The sequence below is a fragment of the Notothenia rossii genome, assembly GCF_949606895.1.
Source record: "Notothenia rossii genome assembly, chromosome: 9".
NCBI classification, from domain to species: domain Eukaryota; kingdom Metazoa; phylum Chordata; class Actinopteri; order Perciformes; family Nototheniidae; genus Notothenia; species Notothenia rossii.
Genome location: NC_136907.1, coordinates 2,450,294 through 2,469,499, shown reverse-complemented (window position 1 = coordinate 2,469,499; position 19,206 = coordinate 2,450,294). Strand labels below are relative to the sequence as shown.

Sequence of the window (19,206 nt, the reverse complement as noted above, 5' to 3'; positions counted from 1 at the left end):
TCATAAGATGTGAGCCTACTGCCCTCTGCTGGCTCATTAAATACAGCAACACAGAGGTAAATGAAGGTTTATTAAGATCGGGTGCATATATTATTGTGATTTAATTATTAAAGCAAAATACCCTACAGCAGTGTTGGAGTACATTTACTCAAATATTGCTCTTCAGTACACATTTGAGGTGCTTATACTTATAATAGCGTGCACCCATTGTATACGACTTTATAATTCAATTCCACTGCCTTATACTTTCTACACCACTACATTAATTAAATTAATCAATTCAAGGATTGTAAATACGAAAATGCTATACAAATGTATTTAAAAATATATCATATCATTTAAAAGGATATATAATAGGATAATGCAGTACTTTACTATTAATGTATCCAGTTGTATATATAGTAAAACATTTGATACACATGTATATTGCATTATAATATAATATAACATCATATAATATAGTATATTAAAAAATACAAATATTAAATAAACTTGGCAACCAGGTACTTATGAAGCTCAGCGCAAGTTACTGCTCTCTCTCCTCTCAATAAGTGATCGGGGGACGTCACTCCCCAGCTTAACCAATCACTTCGCTCTATTCTCACAAGCCTATCATAGCGCTCCGCTAACCCTTTTAAAATCTGCTCTCCCCTCTGACAGCTGTAATTTCAGGTGACTCGACGCAACCCTCCTTCCCCCTGTTCACCTCCTGTCCCTCTGAATCCAGGGTCAAGCTAAGCCCCTCCCCTTCAGACCGACCCCAACTATCCATTCACCACCACCAGGGTCAAGCTAAGCCACTCCCCTTCAGACCGAGCCAACTATCCATTCACCACCACCAGGGTCAAGCTAAGCCCCTCCCCTTCAGACCGATCCAACTACCCATTCACCACCACCAGGGTCAAGCTAAGCCCCTCCCCTTCAGACCGATCCAACTACCCATTCACCACCACCAGGGTCAAGCTAAGCCACTCCCCTTCAGACCGACCCCAACTATCCATTCACCACCACCAGGGTCAAGCTAAGCCCCTCCCCTTCAGACCAACCCCAACTATCCATTCACCACCGCCAGGGTCAAGCTAAGCCCCTCCCCTTCAGACCGATCCAACTACCCACTCACCACCACCAGGGTCAAGCTAAGCCACTCCCCTTCAGACCGACCCCAACTATCCATTCACCACCACCAGGGTCAAGCTAAGCCCCTCCCCTTCAGACCAACCCCAACTATCCATTCACCACCACCAGGGTCTAGACCCCGGGGGGTTTCATCGGATCGGTTCTCCCCTCCCGAATGATACTCCTGCACAACGGGGCCTAATCGCCAAAACTCCATCACATTCATTTCTGTATTCCTGGCAATAAATATGTATTCTATCAAAACGGTCTCTCCTGATTGAATTCAGGTTATCCACACATGTCAAAATATATCATGTAATATAATAATCTATCCATTTGTATATAAATGATCTAAAATGTACTGAATAAATCTTATTATAAAACTCTGAAAGGAAAGCAAACACTTTTATACATTTCTATTTGTTCTGTTGGAAAAACATCAAATGAAACGTCATCTGTAGTTTTTTTTCCCGACACTTAGTCTTTATTGTGATCTCAAAAAGTACAGCACAGACAAATGAAGCACACATTAACAATATATATAATATGAATACTCTATAATACAGAAAGCTGTGACGATAGAAAGAGCATCATGCAGTCAAAGAGGCGCTTAAAGCAGATTTACAGCGTCGCTAACAAAGGAAACCGCTTCCTAGTGCAAAGCAATTCAATAAAAACCTCTGACTCGTCAAAGTTATTTTAATCTATTTAAACACAATCCACAGTGCAAGCATGGCAGGGAAATATATGGTTCATGTCTCAGAGCAATACATTAGCTCAAGTAAAGAAACAGACGTGAGGTGGTTTCATAAAACTATAGGACTCAGAGCTGAGAGACAAGCTGGTTCTGCAGAGACCTTCGGTGACGTGCTGCTTCATTCAAAATAACATTTCAACCAAATTATTATTTTTGCAAGATTTCCTCATAGATTTAGCTTTTTTCTCTCAGTGGAATTTGACATTAAACATTGTTAGTGCAGGTTTCCCTCTTTCCTACAGCCTGTCTAACTCGTATGTATCATTTACTGTATGGTGATTATTTTTTTATTTTTTCACGAACTAATGTATTTAAAATTAATATAATTGTATTCATTTTGTAATTTTGAGTGTCGTGTGTCTTTCGGGGTCAAATAAAGACTCAGCTCATAAATATTTTTGCAGAATCGTTCTTTTTTCCTGCTTTGCCTGGCGGATCAACGCCTCTATATTCAGCACTTTTACTCTCCGATATCTGCTGTTTTTAATTTAAATATCATTTAATCTGCACCAAATTAGGTTTCTTTTTGTAAGATTTCCTCACATTTTAGTTTTTTTCCCCATGAAATTGGATATTACATTTTGTTGGTGCAGGTTTCCCTCTTTCTTTATCTCATTTTAAGTAACATTTATGATGGTTTTAAATATTTGTCCACCAGAAAATGTATTTAAAATGAATATAATTGTATTTCTTGGTGATTGAGTGATGTATGTAGTGTTAGTATTTAGACAATCTGTCTTTTGGGGTCAAATAAAGACACTTTTATAGCTAATAAATATGCTTGCAGGATAGTTTCAATGTCTTTTTTCCCGTGTTGCCTGGCGGTTCAACGCCTCTACAGTATATTCAGCATTTTTAACTTTCATTTTTATGCTTTTTAAAATTAAAATCACCCAATTAATTATTGACAGAGCAACTGTGCATTTCTTATGTTATTTCTCGTGCTGTTGCCGACGTGTTGCATTGATAAGAACATTATTTGGACAGATAGATAATGATGGAGAAGACTTATTACATATATCAATTTCTCCTAAAACACGAAATGTTTCCACAAATGTACATTTATCTACTGCTTTTCTCGATGGAATTTGACATTAAAACATTTGTGGAGCAGGTTTCCTTCTTTCCTACGGCCTAATTTTTTCTAACATTTATGATGATTTTATATTTTTTCCCACCAGAGAATGTATTTAAAATGAACATAATGGTATTTGTTGGTGATTTAGTGATGTATGTAGTGTTAGTATTTAGACAATCTGTCTTTTGGGGTAAAATAAAGACAGTCTTATATTTCATAAATATGTTTGCTGGTGGCTTAACGCCTTTAAATTCTGCTTTTTTGGTCTTTTTCACCGTCAGATATCGGCTGTTTTTAATTAAAATCACCCGCTTCATTATTAACGGAGCAACTGTGCATTGTGCACGTTATTTATCGTGCTGTTGCCGACGTGTTGCATTCATAAGGACATTATTTTGGTTATTTCTTCATGGTAAGAACGATAGATAACGATGGAGAAGACTTTATATTAATTTCCCTCAAATCCTGCAGCGGCTGTGATTGGCTCTCAGCTCTGAGTTAATAAATCAAACATTAGTGAGGCACGCTCGGTGCAAAGTAACACATTAATAACTGTGCTCTGACGTTAATGTAAATTATTGCTTTGGCTGAAACAACGTGTGTGTCACATTCAATGAATGAAAAGAAGTCAAACAATCGAGAGGAAACATTCACAACTCAAAGCAAAGGCGAAGGTTTTTAGGCAAACCTGTAAAAATAATGATCAGTAGTTTAAACTGAAATAGCAAGAGGACATTTAAATACAATCACAAATCAATAAAGATAACAATTAATTAAACATAAAACAAGAATAAAATAAAAAATATATAATTAAGAATAAAATAATTACAAAAATAAGAATAAAATAAGAAACATATGAAAAAAATGATAAGAAAAATAAGAATGTACAAAATAAAATAAAATGGTACAAAGTAGTTAGAATAAATTAAATTAAAAAAGTTAAAAGTTAAAAGTATGAAACACTTAACTAACTTGGAACTCCATAAACGTAATTATTATTTCTGAACATTATTTTTGCAGGTTTACAAAATGTACATTTGAGCTCACAACAAACTACTGCTCTGCTGTGAGTTACATTTCTCCACATTCGATATTTTGGCACGGAGAAGTCTGTAATGTGACGTTTAAAAAAGTACAATCGACAGCTAACACACACACACACACACACACACACACACACACACACAGATGATCTGATTGAATGAGCGCCAGCAATACTTCTATTAGCTTCTTTAAAATTAAATATCAATAGCTCTTGATTTACAAAATAAGCCGACAGCTGATTGCCAAAATATTCTGAAGTGATAAGAGCACTACGTCGCTAAAATCTACTTTTTTTTAAGTGTACATTTGGTTTGTTATGAGAATAAAAGCACATAAGTGAGGTGTACAATCAACTTATATATTTATAAAAGATTAAAGCAAAATGATGAGTGTGGTGCAGCCTCCTCATGCACAGCTACAATCGCTACGGTCATATCTCTGATGCTGGTGGAGGAGAGGCAGTGTGTGTGTGTGTGTGTGTGTGTGTGTGTGTGTGTGTGTGTGTGTGTGTGTGTGTGTGTGTGTGTGTGTGTGTGTGTGTGTGTGTGTGTGTGTGTGTGTGTGTGTGTGTGTGTGTGTGTGTGTGTGTGTGTGTGTGTGTGTGTGTGTGTGAGCTTTTGGCAGTGACGCGACATGACGTTAGCTGAGCAGAGAAGGAAGAGTCTCCCCAGATTCGTCCAGCTTTTTGAAAGATCTACAGATTTTACTACTTTTTTTTTGGCCTACCGGACGTCCAGTGTGTGAGAGAGAGTGTGTGTGTGTGTTTAGAGGTTGACCAGGTGCAGGTCGGAGGCGGTGAAGTGGGGACACAGAGCGGTGTCGAGGTCCTTCAGCTGGCGGAGGATCCGGCGGTGGAACTTGCTCCGGACGCGGTTGAACTCCATGATGTCGGACGGATCCTCGTCCACCCAGAACCGCTGGAACTCCTGCATCAGGTAACCTTCCGCCAGAGAAAGTAGATCCGTTGTTAGAGCAGGGAGCAGGGGAGGGAGGGGCTTAAGATGTTTTAATGAAGTAGAAAAAAAACGCAGGGGGGAAATACTCTGATACATGGGGAGTAAAGTGTAGGTGTGTGTGTGTGTGTGTGTGTGTGTGTGTGTGTGTGTGTGTGTGTGTGTGTGTGTGTGTGTGTGTGTGTGTGTGTGTGTGTGTGTGTGTGTGTGTGTGTGTGTGTGTGTGTGTGTGTGTGTGTGTGTGTGTGTGTGTGTGTGTGTGTCCTCACAGAAGGTCTGCTGCAGGTCTCTCAGACTTGGTGTTTCTGGAGCTACGTTATAAAGATGCGTCTTCAAAGCTCCGCTGATCAGCAGAGAGAACGCCAGGTCTGTGATGTTGATGCCCACGATGGCAAAGGAGTAACTGCAACAACAACAACAACAACAATACGGTGGATTACAATGTTTTTTTAAATGTCTAACTTCTTTCTCAAAAATGTCACTGTTTTCAAATTCCTGACTTTTTTTAAAATTCTCACTTTTTTCTCAAATCTCAGTAAAAATTCGGAGATTTCAAAAAATCCGGTCTTTATCAAAATTGCCTTTTTTTTTTTTAAATGTTCTGACTATTTTTTCCAAATTCTCACTTTTTTTCAAAAGAAATTCCAAGATCAATTTTAAAACAAAATCCTGACTTTTCACAACATCCTCGCTTTTTTTCAAAATGTTCACTTTTTTCAGAATGTTAACTTTTTTTCAAAATTCTCACTTTTTTTAAATTCCTAACTTTTTACATAATTCTCACTTTTTCGAAAACATTTTTCTAAATTCACTTTTTTTTTCAAAATTCTCCCTTTTTTCGAATTCCTGACTTTTTACATAATTCTCACTTTTTCGAAAACATTTCTCAAAGGTATCACTTTTTTCAAAGTTCTAACTTTTTCCACAATTATCACTTTTTTCAAATTTCTGACTTTTTCGAAAACATTTCTGACATATTTCCAAATCTCTATATTTTATCAATTTCCGACTACTTTTTTTAAAAGTTTGAAAAAAATTCTGACTTTATAAGAATTCTGAGTGGATCAGCTTTCCTGTCTCTGTACGCTGTTCTGTTCTCTCATACTTTCAGTGTGAATCTATACTGCCTTAACCTGCTTCACTGTTTCCACTTTCTTTGCTTCATTTGTTCTATTTTTAATTCAGCAGGTAGTATAGTCACAAATAGTGTGTGTTGAACTAAAACTGAGCTCAGATTTTATTCCTGCTTTTTTAAACTGCAGTATAGCTCATGTGTTTCAGTGTTGGTACACTTCCTGAATATGCTTCATGAAGGCATGTTTTCCTACAAATAAAAACTAAATATCTTCTTCTTACAGAATACACTTCAGTAAACAAAATCTTATTGATATTTATTTGTGTTAGCATTGTGTTTGACACTTACCCGATAGCTTTGTCGATGTTCTTCTGTTCCCACTCAGGGCTGTTTGTCTCACTGTGAAGGAAACACTGAGTCATGTTCTGTCTGTGGAACAAAACTCATTAAAACTGCTTAAACTCACCAGGGAGTTACCTTTGATAATGTTTGATGTGGGAACAGGTGGTACAGACGTACAAAAGTACAAGACTTGTACAAGTTACTTTCTTTAAATGTTCTGTGAGGTGTTTGGATTCATTTTGCCTGGAATGCATTTTACTGAGGCCTTTTTAAGGTTAAATCTATAAATAGAAATAAAAAAGTCAAAAGAGTCAAGAGTTTTAACAAAAGTTTTTTTTTAAAGTAAAAAAAATAAAGAAATTGTCAAAAGTAAAAATTAAATAAAAAAAGTGAAATTAATCAAAGGTTTTAAAAAGTTAAACTTGTCAAAAGTAAAATAGAAAAAGAGTAACATTTGTGAAAAGTTTAAAAAGAGAATAACAAATAAAATGAATATTCGCAAAAAGTAAAAAAAAAATGAAAAATGTAAAAACGGTTTTAATTAATTAATAACTGACTCTTGACCGAATTATTAACTTATTTTAATACTAATTATAATAACACACACACTATATTGTCACCTGCCATTTCTCTCTTATTAACTCAAATGTGGCGTTTAATATAATAATATAATAATATAATAATATAATATTACCCAATCGGAAAATTGTGTGAAATAAAAACAGTTCCCAGACTCTCTCTGTGTGTTTTATGAGTGAGATGACGGAGCACAGATTAAGAAATGTGATGAATAAACAAAGTAAACGGTGTTCGGTGCTTTAAGCGCATGAGGAAGCAATGAACGCAGAGAAGAGAGAGAGAAAGTGAAATAAAGTACCTTTGCTTTCTGTGTGTGATCCCACCACAGTGCATGAGAGGTGGAGGAAAAGAAGAAGAAGTCTTTGTGAAATGAGGCGTCTCTGAGATGAGAAACAATACAAGCAGCAGCGGAGATAAAGAAGTGAAAGACATCGAGCTGTGGGGGTGGAGCTGTGGGGATGGAGCTGTGGGGGTGGAGCTGTAGGGATGGAGCTGTGGGGATGGAGCTGTAGGGATGGAGCTGTAGGGATGGAGCTGTAGGGATGGAGCTGTAGGGATGGAGCTGTAGGGATGGAGCTGTGGGGATGGAGCTGTGGGGGTGGAGCTGTGGGGATGGAGCTGTGGGGATGGAGCTGTGGGGGTGGAGCTGTAGGGGATGGAGCTGTAGGGATGGAGCTGTGGGGATGGAGCTGTGGGGGTGGAGCTGTAGGGATGGAGCTGTGGGGATGGAGCTGTGGGGATGGAGCTGTAGGGATGGAGCTGTAGGGGTGGAGCTGTGGGGATGGAGCTGTAGGGATGGAGCTGTAGGGATGGAGCTGTAGGGGTGGAGCTGTAGGGATGGAGCTGTGGGGATGGAGCTGTAGGGATGGAGCTATAGGGATGGAGCTGTGGGGGTGGAGCTGTAGGGATGGAGCTGTAGGGATGGAGCTGTAGGGATGGAGCTGTGGGGGTGGAGCTGTGGGGATGGAGCTGTAGGGATGGAGCTGTAGGGATGGAGCTGTGGGGGTGGAGCTGTGGGGGTGGAGCTGTAGGGATGGAGGTGTGGGGGTGGAGCTGTAGGGATGGAGCTGTAGGGGTGGAGCTGTAGGGATGGAGCTGTGGGGGTGGAGCTGTAGGGATGGAGCTGTAGGGATGGAGCTGTGGGGATGGAGCTGTGGGGATGGAGCTGTGGGGATGGAGCTGTGGGGGTGGAGTTGTAGGGATGGAGCTGTAGGGATGGAGCTGTAGGGGTGGAGCTGTAGGGGTGGAGCTGTAGGGGTGGAGCTGTAGGGATGGAGCTGTAGGGGTGGAGCTGTAGGGATGGAGCTGTAGGGATGGAGCTGTAGGGGTGGAGCTGTAGGGGTGGAGCTGTAGGGGTGGAGCTGTAGGGATGGAGCTGTAGGGATGGAGCTGTAGGGATGGAGCTGTGGGGATGGAGCTTTAGGGATGGAGCTGTGGGGATGGAGCTGTGGGGATGGAGCTGTAGGGGTGGAGCTGTGGGGATGGAGCTGTAGGGATGGAGCTGTAGGGATGGAGCTGTAGGGATGGAGCTGTAGGGATGGAGCTGTGGGGATGGAGCTGTGGGGGTGGAGCTGTGGGGATGGAGCTGTGGGGATGGAGCTGTAGGGATGGAGCTGTAGGGATGGAGCTGTAGGGATGGAGCTGTAGGGGTGGAGCTGTAGGGATGGAGCTGTGGGGATGGAGCTGTGGGGGTGGAGCTGTAGGGGTGGAGCTGTAGGGATGGAGCTGTAGGGATGGAGCTGTAGGGATGGAGCTGTGGGGATGGAGCTGTAGGGATGGAGCTGTGGGGATGGAGCTGTGGGGATGGAGCTGTAGGGGTGGAGCTGTAGGGGTGGAGCTGTAGGGGTGGAGCTGTAGGGATGGAGCTGTGGGGATGGAGCTGTGGGGGTGGAGCTGTGGGGATGGAGCTGTGGGGGTGGAGCTGTAGGGGTGGAGCTGTAGGGATGGAGCTGTGGGGGTGGAGCTGTGGGGGTGGAGCTGTAGAGATGGAGCTGTAGGGGTGGAGCTGTGGGGGTGGAGCTGTGGGGGTGGAGCTGTAGAGATGGAGCTGTAGGGGTGGAGCTGTGGGGGTGGAGCTGTGGGGGTGGAGCTGTGGGGGTGGAGCTGTAGGGATGGAGCTGTGGGGGTGGAGCTGTAGGGGTGGAGCTGTAGGGATGGAGCTGTAGGGGTGGAGCTGTGGGGATGGAGCTGTGGGGATGGAGCTTTAGGGGTGGAGCTGTGGGGATGGAGCTGTAGGGATGGAGCTGTGGGGATGGAGCTGTAGGGATGGAGCTGTAGGGATGGAGCTGTAGGGATGGAGCTGTAGGGGTGGAGCTGTAGGGGTGGAGCTGTAGGGATGGAGCTGTAGGGGTGGAGCTGTGGGGATGGAGCTGTAGGGATGGAGCTGTGGGGATGGAGCTGTAGGGATGGAGCTGTAGGGATGGAGCTGTAGGGGTGGAGCTGTGGGGGTGGAGCTGTAGGGGTGGAGCTGTAGGGATGGAGCTGTAGGGATGGAGCTGTAGGGATGGAGCTGTGGGGATGGAGCTGTGGGGATGGAGCTGTGGGGATGGAGCTGTGGGGATGGAGCTGTGGGGATGGAGCTGTGGGGATGGAGCTGTAGGGATGGAGCTGTAGGGATGGAGCTGTAGGGATGGAGCTGTGGGGATGGAGCTGTAGGGATGGAGCTGTAGGGGTGGAGCTGTGGGGGTGGAGCTGTAGGGATGGAGCTGTAGGGATGGAGCTGTGGGGATGGAGCTGTAGGGATGGAGCTGTGGGGATGGAGCTGTGGGGATGGAGCTGTAGGGATGGAGCTGTAGGGATGGAGCTGTAGGGATGGAGCTGTAGGGATGGAGCTGTAGGGATGGAGCTGTAGGGATGGAGCTGTGGGGATGGAGCTGTAGGGATGGAGCTGTAGGGGTGGAGCTGTGGGGGTGGAGCTGTAGGGATGGAGCTGTAGGGATGGAGCTGTGGGGATGGAGCTGTGGGGGTGGAGCTGTGGGGGTGGAGCTGTGGGGATGGAGCTGTAGGGATGGAGCTGTGGGGGTGGAGCTGTGGGGATGGGTAAAGTCAGCAGAGAGGAGTGAATGCAGAGTGATGGAGGAGAACGTGCAGAAATCAAAACAAAAAGATTACAAAGCTTCATCAAATCAAGAAGGCTAACACTTAGAAGGTGAATCTATAACTACTGCCTGAATCTGCTTCTTTTTATTTGTTGTCAAAATTCAGACATATTCCTAATAATTTGGTGTTATTTTCAAATTCCTGACTATATCCATAATTGTCACGTTTCCCAAACTTTTTTTTTAATGTGGACGAAGTCAGAATTATTTTCAAAAATCTCACTTTTTTCAAACTTCTCACTTTTTTCAAAATCTCTTAATTTTTTTATGAAATTCTCTCTTTTCCCCGAAAAAAAAGATCTTACTTTTTCTTAAAACTCACTTTTTTTTCTCGAAATTCTCACTTTTCTTTTTTAGACTTTCTTTTTTCAAATATCTTGATTTATTTCAAAATTCTCACTTTTTTTTTTTTTTTTTTTACTTTTTATAAACATGTCTGACTTTTTGTGGATCAGCTTTTATGTGTTTGTTAGCTGTTCTGTTCTGTGTGATAATACTTTAAGGGTTAATCTATACCAAATATATAAAAGCTGATATCCTGGACGGTTGCCATAGAAACTGTTCATAAGCTTTTGAATGAACTGTTAATACGTTATAACACTTTTTCAGGTAAGAAAATAACCATTTAGATGACCAATATGTGCGGTAATTCATCCATATAACGCATATTAGGGAAGCAAGGGTGTTAAATAATCATTCTAATTTAAATGTAGATACCCACACATTTGGCAATAGATAGCTAGATAGCCACCATCTGATAGCTAACTTGGTAAATAGATAGCAAACGTTAGATTTGCTGTAAAGTAGAAAGTTGATGTACGATAGTTAGCCTTGTTAGCTAGTCAGTCACTCTTGCTGCTGCATGTAATTTATGCTACAGTTTACTTTCCTGTTAATGTTTGTATTTGAATGCACCTATGAGCATTAATATAAGTTGATGTAGCTTCCAATACGTCTAATCATTGGAGAGTGTAGAGTGTTGTCAGATATGCAAAAGAGGGATATCATTTCCAGGGTTTTAGGGCTGCAAAGTTAGCTTTACGTTGTTTCTATGAACCAAATCCCATAAACACATGTATATTTGACCAGCCTCATTAATGGATATCTACTCTCCTTCAGCCTCTGATCTCTTTACACAGACAGACTTTCCACCTAGTCACTCAGCGTATGTTTGTGTAAATTGAGTGAGAAACTAGCCTTACTTGTGCTTCGGCTGCAGGGAGTCGTGGAGCATCTGCAGAGCCGTGGTTTTGTCGTGTTCTGCGAAATACCTGCAAAGATTCACACAGAGAGTTTAAGAAAGGGTGGCACATGTACTGTAGGCCATAGTGTGTTAAAGGTCTCCTATTATACTATTTTTAGGCACATATTATAGGTCTCAGATATATAAAAAAACATGTCTCTGAAGTGTTTTGCTCAAAATACCAGAGATGTCAAAAGTACACACATCCTTTACTCAAGTAGAAGTACAGATACTCGTGTTTAAAATACTCTGGTGAAAGTAGAAGTACTGACTAAACTTCTTTACTCAAGTCAAAGTAAAGAGGCTTTGAAATGTACTTCAGTAAAAAGTACCCATAACTAGCAGCTGTTTTAAAGAGTACCTGACCTCCCTTTATATTAATAGAACAATAATGTCATTGTTAGCTAATGAATGTTTCCATGGTGACCAACGGCAACATGACAACGTTTCCATTGGTCCCTCTTCTTTAGAGAAGACCAGGAAATGATGGATACACGGATCGTGTTCAAATCAATAGGCACGCAATGACTCTAAATAATAATGATCACGCCACCAAACACACATTCAGACTAAAGGAACCAGCCTGTTTGGAAAATGAGAGAAGTAGAAAGTACAGGTATTTGAGTTCAACATGTAAGAAGTAGAAAGTACAGGTATTTGAGTTCAACATGTAAGAAGTAGAAAGTACAGGTATTTGAGTTCAACATGTGAGAAGTAGAAAGTACAGGTATTTGTGTTCAACATGTAAGAAGTAGAAAGTACAGGTATTTGAGTTCAACATGTGAGAAGTAGAAAGTACAGGTATTTGAGTTCAACATGTAAGAAGTAGAAAGTACAAGTATTTGAGTTCAACATGTAAGAAGTAGAAAGTACAGGTATTTGTGTTCAACATGTAAGAAGTAGAAAGTACAGGTATTTGTGTTCAACATGTAAGAAGTAGAAAGTACAGGTATTTGAGTTCAACATGTGAGAAGTAGAAAGTACAGGTATTTGAGTTCAACATGTGAGAAGTAGAAAGTACAGGTATTTGAGTTCAACATGTAAGAAGTAGAAAGTACAGGTATTTGTGTTCAACATGTAAGAAGTAGAAAGTACAGGTATTTGTGTTCAACATGTAAGAAGTAGAAAGTACAGGTATTTGTGTTCAACATGTAAGAAGTAGAAAGTACAGGTATTTGTGTTCAACATGTAAGAAGTAGAAAGTACAGGTATTTGTGTTCAACATGTAAGAAGTAGAAAGTACAGGTATTTGAGTTCAACATGTGAGAAGTAGAAAGTTCAGGTATTTGTGTTTAAAATGTAAGAAGTAGAAAGTACAGGTATTTGTGTTTAAAATGTAACAAGTAGAAAGTACAGGTATTTGAGTTCAACATGTTAGAAGTCAAAGTAAAAAGTCGTCAGAAAAATAAATAAGTAGTGGAGTAAAGTACTGATGCCAGAATAATGCACTTAAGTACAGTAGCAAAATATTTGTACTCCACTACTTCCCACCTCTTGACCAGGGACACATATTTATGTATAAAATACATCAAAAAGTGTATTTTCATGATAGGAGACCTTTAAAGTCTAACCCTAATAGGTGTTATATTTGATAGAGTGTGTCTCACAGCAGGTTGCTCAGCCCCAGCAGTCCCATCCCTCTGAAGTCGGTCTTGGGGTCGCTGCCCTGAAACCCGATCTCACACCACTGCTTAGAGATCCTTCCTGTGAGAGGAGAGTCGGGACGCAGCTCCTTCCACAGCTGCAACACAACAGGATTATAAAGACCCCCCATCAAACTGTCCTGTCTGCTGCCGTCTGGCAGGCGGTACCGCAGCATCCGGACTAAGACCACCAGACTCAGAGACAGTTTTATCCCACAGGCCAGAAGACTGTTAAACACCTGAGCCTCGAAAAACATTCCTGTTGTCATCTTGCAATCTACTTATTTATATAAATAGTTATCACCGTTATCATCATTTAATTTTGTCTTAATGTAAATTATTTAATTTCATATTCTGTTCTTGTACATATCATATTCACACACACACACACACACACACACACACACACACACACACACACACACACACACACACACACACACACACACACACACACACACACACACACACACACACACACACACAATTACTTCATGTTACAGTAATCTATAACTACAATACATGTATCTGCTACATACAGTAGTTGGAGTTTCTCCTTTCTTATAAAACAATCCCCTCTCTCTCTCTCTCTCTCTCTCTCTTTCTCTCTCTCTCTCTCTCTTTCTCTCTCTCTCTCTCTCTCTCTCTCTCTCTCTCTCTCTCTCTCTCTCTCTCTCTCTCTCTCTCTCTCTCTCTGGTTATAGATATACCTTCATGAGCATGTCCTCGTGCTCTTGGTTCTCACAGTCGTATTGTTCTCTGCGTAGTTTCTCCACCTCTCCCACCAGCTTCCTGTAGCCCACGATCTGCAGCAGGCTGGCCTGAAGAGAGATGCCCAGCCTGGGGAGAGAGGAGGGGAACCAGAGCTATCAACGTCCACACGCTGTCTGTGATTCTGAGAGACGTACAGCTCAGTCTGAGCTCTAATGGTTGCTGAGGAAGCAGATTTGTTACTAAATGAAATGCTGCTTTTCCAGTGATCATCTAACTGTGCTTCATTATTTCACTTCAGCATTTAGCATCTCAGGAGGCGCTTTCACACCGCAGTACTTTTCCCACAAAGGTTCATGAGAACTCTTTAGTTCATCAGAACTCTTTAGTTCTGATGAACTAAGGACAGATCGCGTTCACACCGGAATAAGTCTCTGAGGGTGGAATAGGCAAATGAAGCCGCTGACGTCACTTCTTCTTCTTCTGCTTTGGGTTTACTGGCAGACCGCAAACAACTTCACGGCGTATACTGCCACCCGGAGTCCCCGGCCGGAAGTCCCCGGAGTTGGGGACTGGCTTCAGTAGAAGCTGCTGGGACTCCCAGCAGCTTCTACTGAAGCCTTCAGAGTAAATCACCAGAACGCAGACACCTCCTCATCTCCACCGCTCCCATGTTTTCTTTTGTGTTGCCATAAGTTAGTCTCTCTGCGTTTCTGCGCTGGGCTAATGCTAATGCTAATCATGCTAATGCGAGGATAATAAAATGGCGGCTTCACAAAACTTTTTGGGAGTTTGACGGGGCGTGGTTTGCAATCCTCCCAGCCAATCAGACACAGGAACCTTTTTCTCCCACGACAGTCCCTGCTCTCTAGCAGGGACGGGAAAGGGGGTAAGAAGGTTCTCATTAACTCATTTTAGTTCCGGCTCTTTTTGGTGTGAACGCGACATTTCAGAACTATATCGGAACTAAAGTGGGAAAAGTACTGCGGTGTGAACGCGCCTAAAGAAATGATTAAGCATCTCAGAATAATGAGTTAGCTTCTGACATAACATCCCAAATTAACTACTTATATCTCAAAGAAATGGCTTAGCACGCCCAGCCTGGGGAGAGATGGTGATCGTGAGAGAGGAACCTATCAACGTCCACACGCTGTCTGTTATTCTGAGAGACTTACAGCTCAGTCTGAGCTCTAATGGTCGCTGAGGAAGAAAGCAACACTAAACCATGGAATCAGTGGCACTACCTCTGGCCTGGAAACAAACTTTTTAAAATGATCAAATCTAAGTTTCTCGTGAAAACATTGTATATTCAATAAAAGAACTATCATTGTCTCTATGTTCACTCATATATACATAAATACACCTCACACTCTTATTTTAGGTCTTTTTACATTTAATTGTTGTTTTTGCTCACTGTTGAATTCATATTATTTTGTTTGTGAATTTTAACATTATTTAGGAGTAGATTCAAAATGAGCCTTGCTATTTGTTGTTTGTGTTTTTAACAATAAACAATATTAGGGATCGTTAATCTCAAAGACAGAAAATACTCTTTGTAGTAGATTGAATTCATTTCCATCCGCGGCCTTTGGGAAAGTGTTGCTTCTACTCTTTCTGACTCAGAGGGGTTACGCTAACTGCCTGAGAGACCCTCACAGAAGGATGAAGTCTAAAGTCTCACTGTGGGTTGGTGTCAGGGTTGATCTTCTTCAGCGCCATGATGTCCTCGATGGTCTTCTCCACCTGATCAGGATGAACGCTGAGCGCAGACTGAAGCAGCTGCAGAGGAAGAGGAGGGAGGGAGACAGAAGAGGAAGATGTCATTTGATCAGAGTTAAAACATGAAACGACACCGATATTCAAACTGAGGATTCAGAGGGACGTACCGCATTCTTGGAACACCGCAGAGATGATTCTGGAAAAGAAAAACAGAAAGTGAGATCAATTATTATTATTATTAATATTATTACAATAACTTCAAAAACTCACTCAAACTAGGAAATGATAATCAGGACATTTCCACCTCCTGCGACATAGATTATTTTTGTACTTGAGCAAAGTAGAAGTACTCAGATCTTGTACTTGAGTAAAAGTAGAAGTACTCAGGTCTTGTACTTGAGTAAAAGTAGAAGTACTCAGATCTTGTACTTGAGTAAAAGTAGAAGTACTCAGATCTTGTACTTGAGTAAAAGTAGAAGTACTCAGGTCTTGTACTTTAGTAAAAGTAGAAGTACTCAGATCTTGTACTTGAGTAAAAGTAGAAGTACTCAGATCTTGTACTTGAGTAAAAGTAGAAGTACTCAGATCTTGTACTTGAGTAAAAGTAGAAGTACTCAGATCTTGTACTTGAGTAAAAGTAGAAGTACTCAGATCTTGTACTTGAGTAAAAGTAGAAGTACTCAGATCTTGTACTTGAGTAAAAGTAGAAGTACTCAGATCTTGTACTTGAGTAAAAGTAGAAGTACTCAGATCTTGTACTTGAGTAAAAGTAGAAGTACTCAGATCTTGTACTTGAGTAAAAGTGGAAGTACTCAGATCTTGTACTTGAGTAAAAGTAGAAGTACTCAGATCTTGTTCTTGAGTAAAAGTAGAAGTACTCAGATCTTGTACTTCAGTAAAAGTAGAAGTACTCAGATCTTGTACTTGAGTAAAAGTAGAAGTACCAGAGTGTAGGAATACTCTGTTACAGTAAAAGTCCTGCATTCAAAATGTTCCTCAAGTAAAAGTAGAAAAGTATTCTCATCAAAATATAGTTAAAGTAGCGACAGTAAAAGTAGTCGTTGTGCAGATTGGTCCATTTCAGAATAATAGATATGATATGTTTTATAATGATTGATCATGAAAGTGTTCTCAAAGCTGGTAAAGGTGCAGCTAGTTTGAATGACTTTGTATACTGCAGGGGAGCTTGTGGATTTACTCCAGGTGGAACTAAAGTCTGATTTAAGTGTTGATTAGATTTCACATCATTCATCCACATCTGTAAAGTAACTAAAGGTATAAATACATGTAGGGGAGTAGAAGTACACCATGTACCTCTGAATTAGAAGTACAAAGTAACATAACATGGAAACACTCAAGTAAAGTACCTCAAAATTAACAAAAAGTACTTGAGTAAATGTTCTTAGTTGCTTCCCGCCTCTGATTACTATAAGCTGAATAAACATGAGTTTATTATCAGGCAGTGTGAGAGTTACCTATCTTCAGGGTCCTGCGGGCTCCATGCTTGTTGTTGTAACAGATCCTCTGCAGCTCGCAGCGACCCGTTAGCTTCCTGGTGATGAACTTCAGTCCTCGCCACAAACACTTACAGTACAGGAAGACGAAGAACTGCGTCACCACCCTGCAGATTTCAAAGATTCAAGAATCAAAGTTTTTATCATCATATGCACAAAGCTACATTGTAACAATGGCTTCTGACCTGAGCTCCTCCAACAACGCAACATATATAATAAAATAAAAAAATAAAAATAGTGGAAGAAGTCTATATACATGTGGATAGAATATGATATGTACAAGAACAGAATATGAAATAAATAATGTAAATTAAGACAAAAGAGGGTGAGATACGGACTTTGGTGTCATCTGTTAAAAATACTACAAATATAGTTAGTTGAATACTCAGTTCTGATTGGTCGATTTGGACATTCCAGGGGTCTGTTATTTTTCGCTAGCAGTCCGTTGCTAAGAAGAGCAGACCGTTGCTAAGGAGAGCAGACTGTTGCTATGGAGGATACTCTGAACAAAGGGACTATTTGCAGTCTTGATTTTAGTATTTACTACTGATATTAAATGGAAATTACATTTAGATAAAATAATGTTGGTCTTACATGTTAGTAAATTGAATATTTGGGAGTTTTGGTAATAATATAAAACAATAAATGATATTGTTTTGAGTTTTTTTATTACTTTTTCTGTTTTACAGACCTATATTAACTACCACTTCAACCGTTAGTGAAAAAACGTAAAGACTTGGTACTCTAAATAATCACAATATAGACTTGGGAGTCTAAAATAACAATAAATGGGAGAAAAAAAAAACGTCAAGCTGTTTTTGGTTTTACATGTTAGTAAATTGAATATTTGTTGAGTTTTGGTAATAAAATAAAACAGTTAATGATATTGTTATGAACATTTTCAATACTTTTTTTCTATATTAGCTGTCAATGCAGCTCCTGATACAGTTTCCTTATTTATCGCAAAAAAATGTTTTTTTACAGGATTTTACGGATTATTAGCTCAGTATTTGGGGGATTCATAATAAAAATCGCATTTTATTCAGAGTAAACATGTAAAATGGGCTCAATAAGAGTACACAAATAAGATTGTGTGTTACTTCTCGTCTACCAGCAGCAGATCAAAGTGTGCTATTTTTACAGATGACACTGAGGACCAAAATGGAAATGTGTGTTTTGGGAAATGCACAAAAACGTGGAGACTAAATGATTTCTATCCTCCTCTGGATTTTCTCTGAGCGTTAGGAAAGAAGGAAGAACACACTTATCTTGTAGTCCCTGTAGATCCCGAAACACAGAATTAGGGCCTATTTGTAACTTAGCAACTCAAATAAAGACGACTAAGATTCTCTGAATAATGAGTTAGCATAAGGAAACGATTACTTAAAAATATCTTAGCATCTAAAAATACCGACAGCGTCTCATAACATACTGTAGACTAGCATCCCAAAATAACGTCATATGTCTCAAAATAATGACTTAACATGTCAGAGAAAGGACTAAGCATCTCAGAATAATGAGTTAGCATCTGAAAATATAGACTAAGCATCCCAACATAACTTCTTCTCAAAATACAACCTAGCATTTCAAATAATGACCCACATCTCCAAATATAGACTAAGCATCTCAAAGTAAGGCCTTAACAATGTTAAATATATAGCTAGCATCCAAAATGTTGATTTATATCTCAAAAATAACAACCTAGCATCTCTAAAAAATGACAATTAGCATCCCAAAATAACGACATATAGGCTATCCCAAAATAACAACCTAGCATCCCAAAATAACGACATGTCTCAAAATAACGACATGTCTCAAAATAACGACATGTCCTCAAAATAACGACATAGCATCTCCACAATACAGACTTAGCATCTCAAAAAAAGGCCTTAACAACTTAAAATGTAGAACTAGCATCCAAAATGTGGACATATATATCAAAATATAGACATATCATCCCAAGATATAGACTTATATATCAATATTTTTTGACTAAGCATCTAATTCCTCATTATTTCGACCTGCTTTGTAATTTTTTTACAGGATGTTTTTTTTCTGCAGAAATGGTTTCCACACACAGAAAGCAACAGATCTATTAATAGAGACTTGGTGTACATGTGCTCCATAATTAAGAGGCCTCCTCCTCCTTACAACCACTTATACTGGCCACAATAAGATAATCGATCCGCCTTCACTGGGAGAACTGGGAATACACATCCTGCAGTATTTAGTGTAAACAAGACATTGCAGTGGATCGAAATGAACGAAGGAAAACAGGCTCAGAAAACGGAGATTTTGAATGAATTCCTTCACGTTTTGACGAATAAAATACAC

The 19,206-nt window shown here is 40.3% G+C and overlaps 1 protein-coding gene across 1 annotated transcript; it reads right to left on the bottom strand.

The window, feature by feature from the left end:
• Positions 1-2,152: 2,152 nt before the first annotated feature.
• On the bottom strand, positions 2,153-16,993 carry LOC307018416 (ELMO domain-containing protein 1-like; the record flags this gene model as incomplete). Its single annotated transcript, XM_079648647.1, has 9 exons — positions 2,153-4,935; positions 5,218-5,351; positions 6,372-6,422; positions 11,245-11,313; positions 12,893-13,026; positions 13,639-13,768; positions 15,321-15,418; positions 15,526-15,554; positions 16,834-16,993. Coding segments are annotated over 9 exons (981 nt in total), but the record flags the coding sequence as incomplete, so codon positions are not given.
• Positions 16,994-19,206: the final 2,213 nt, after the last annotated feature.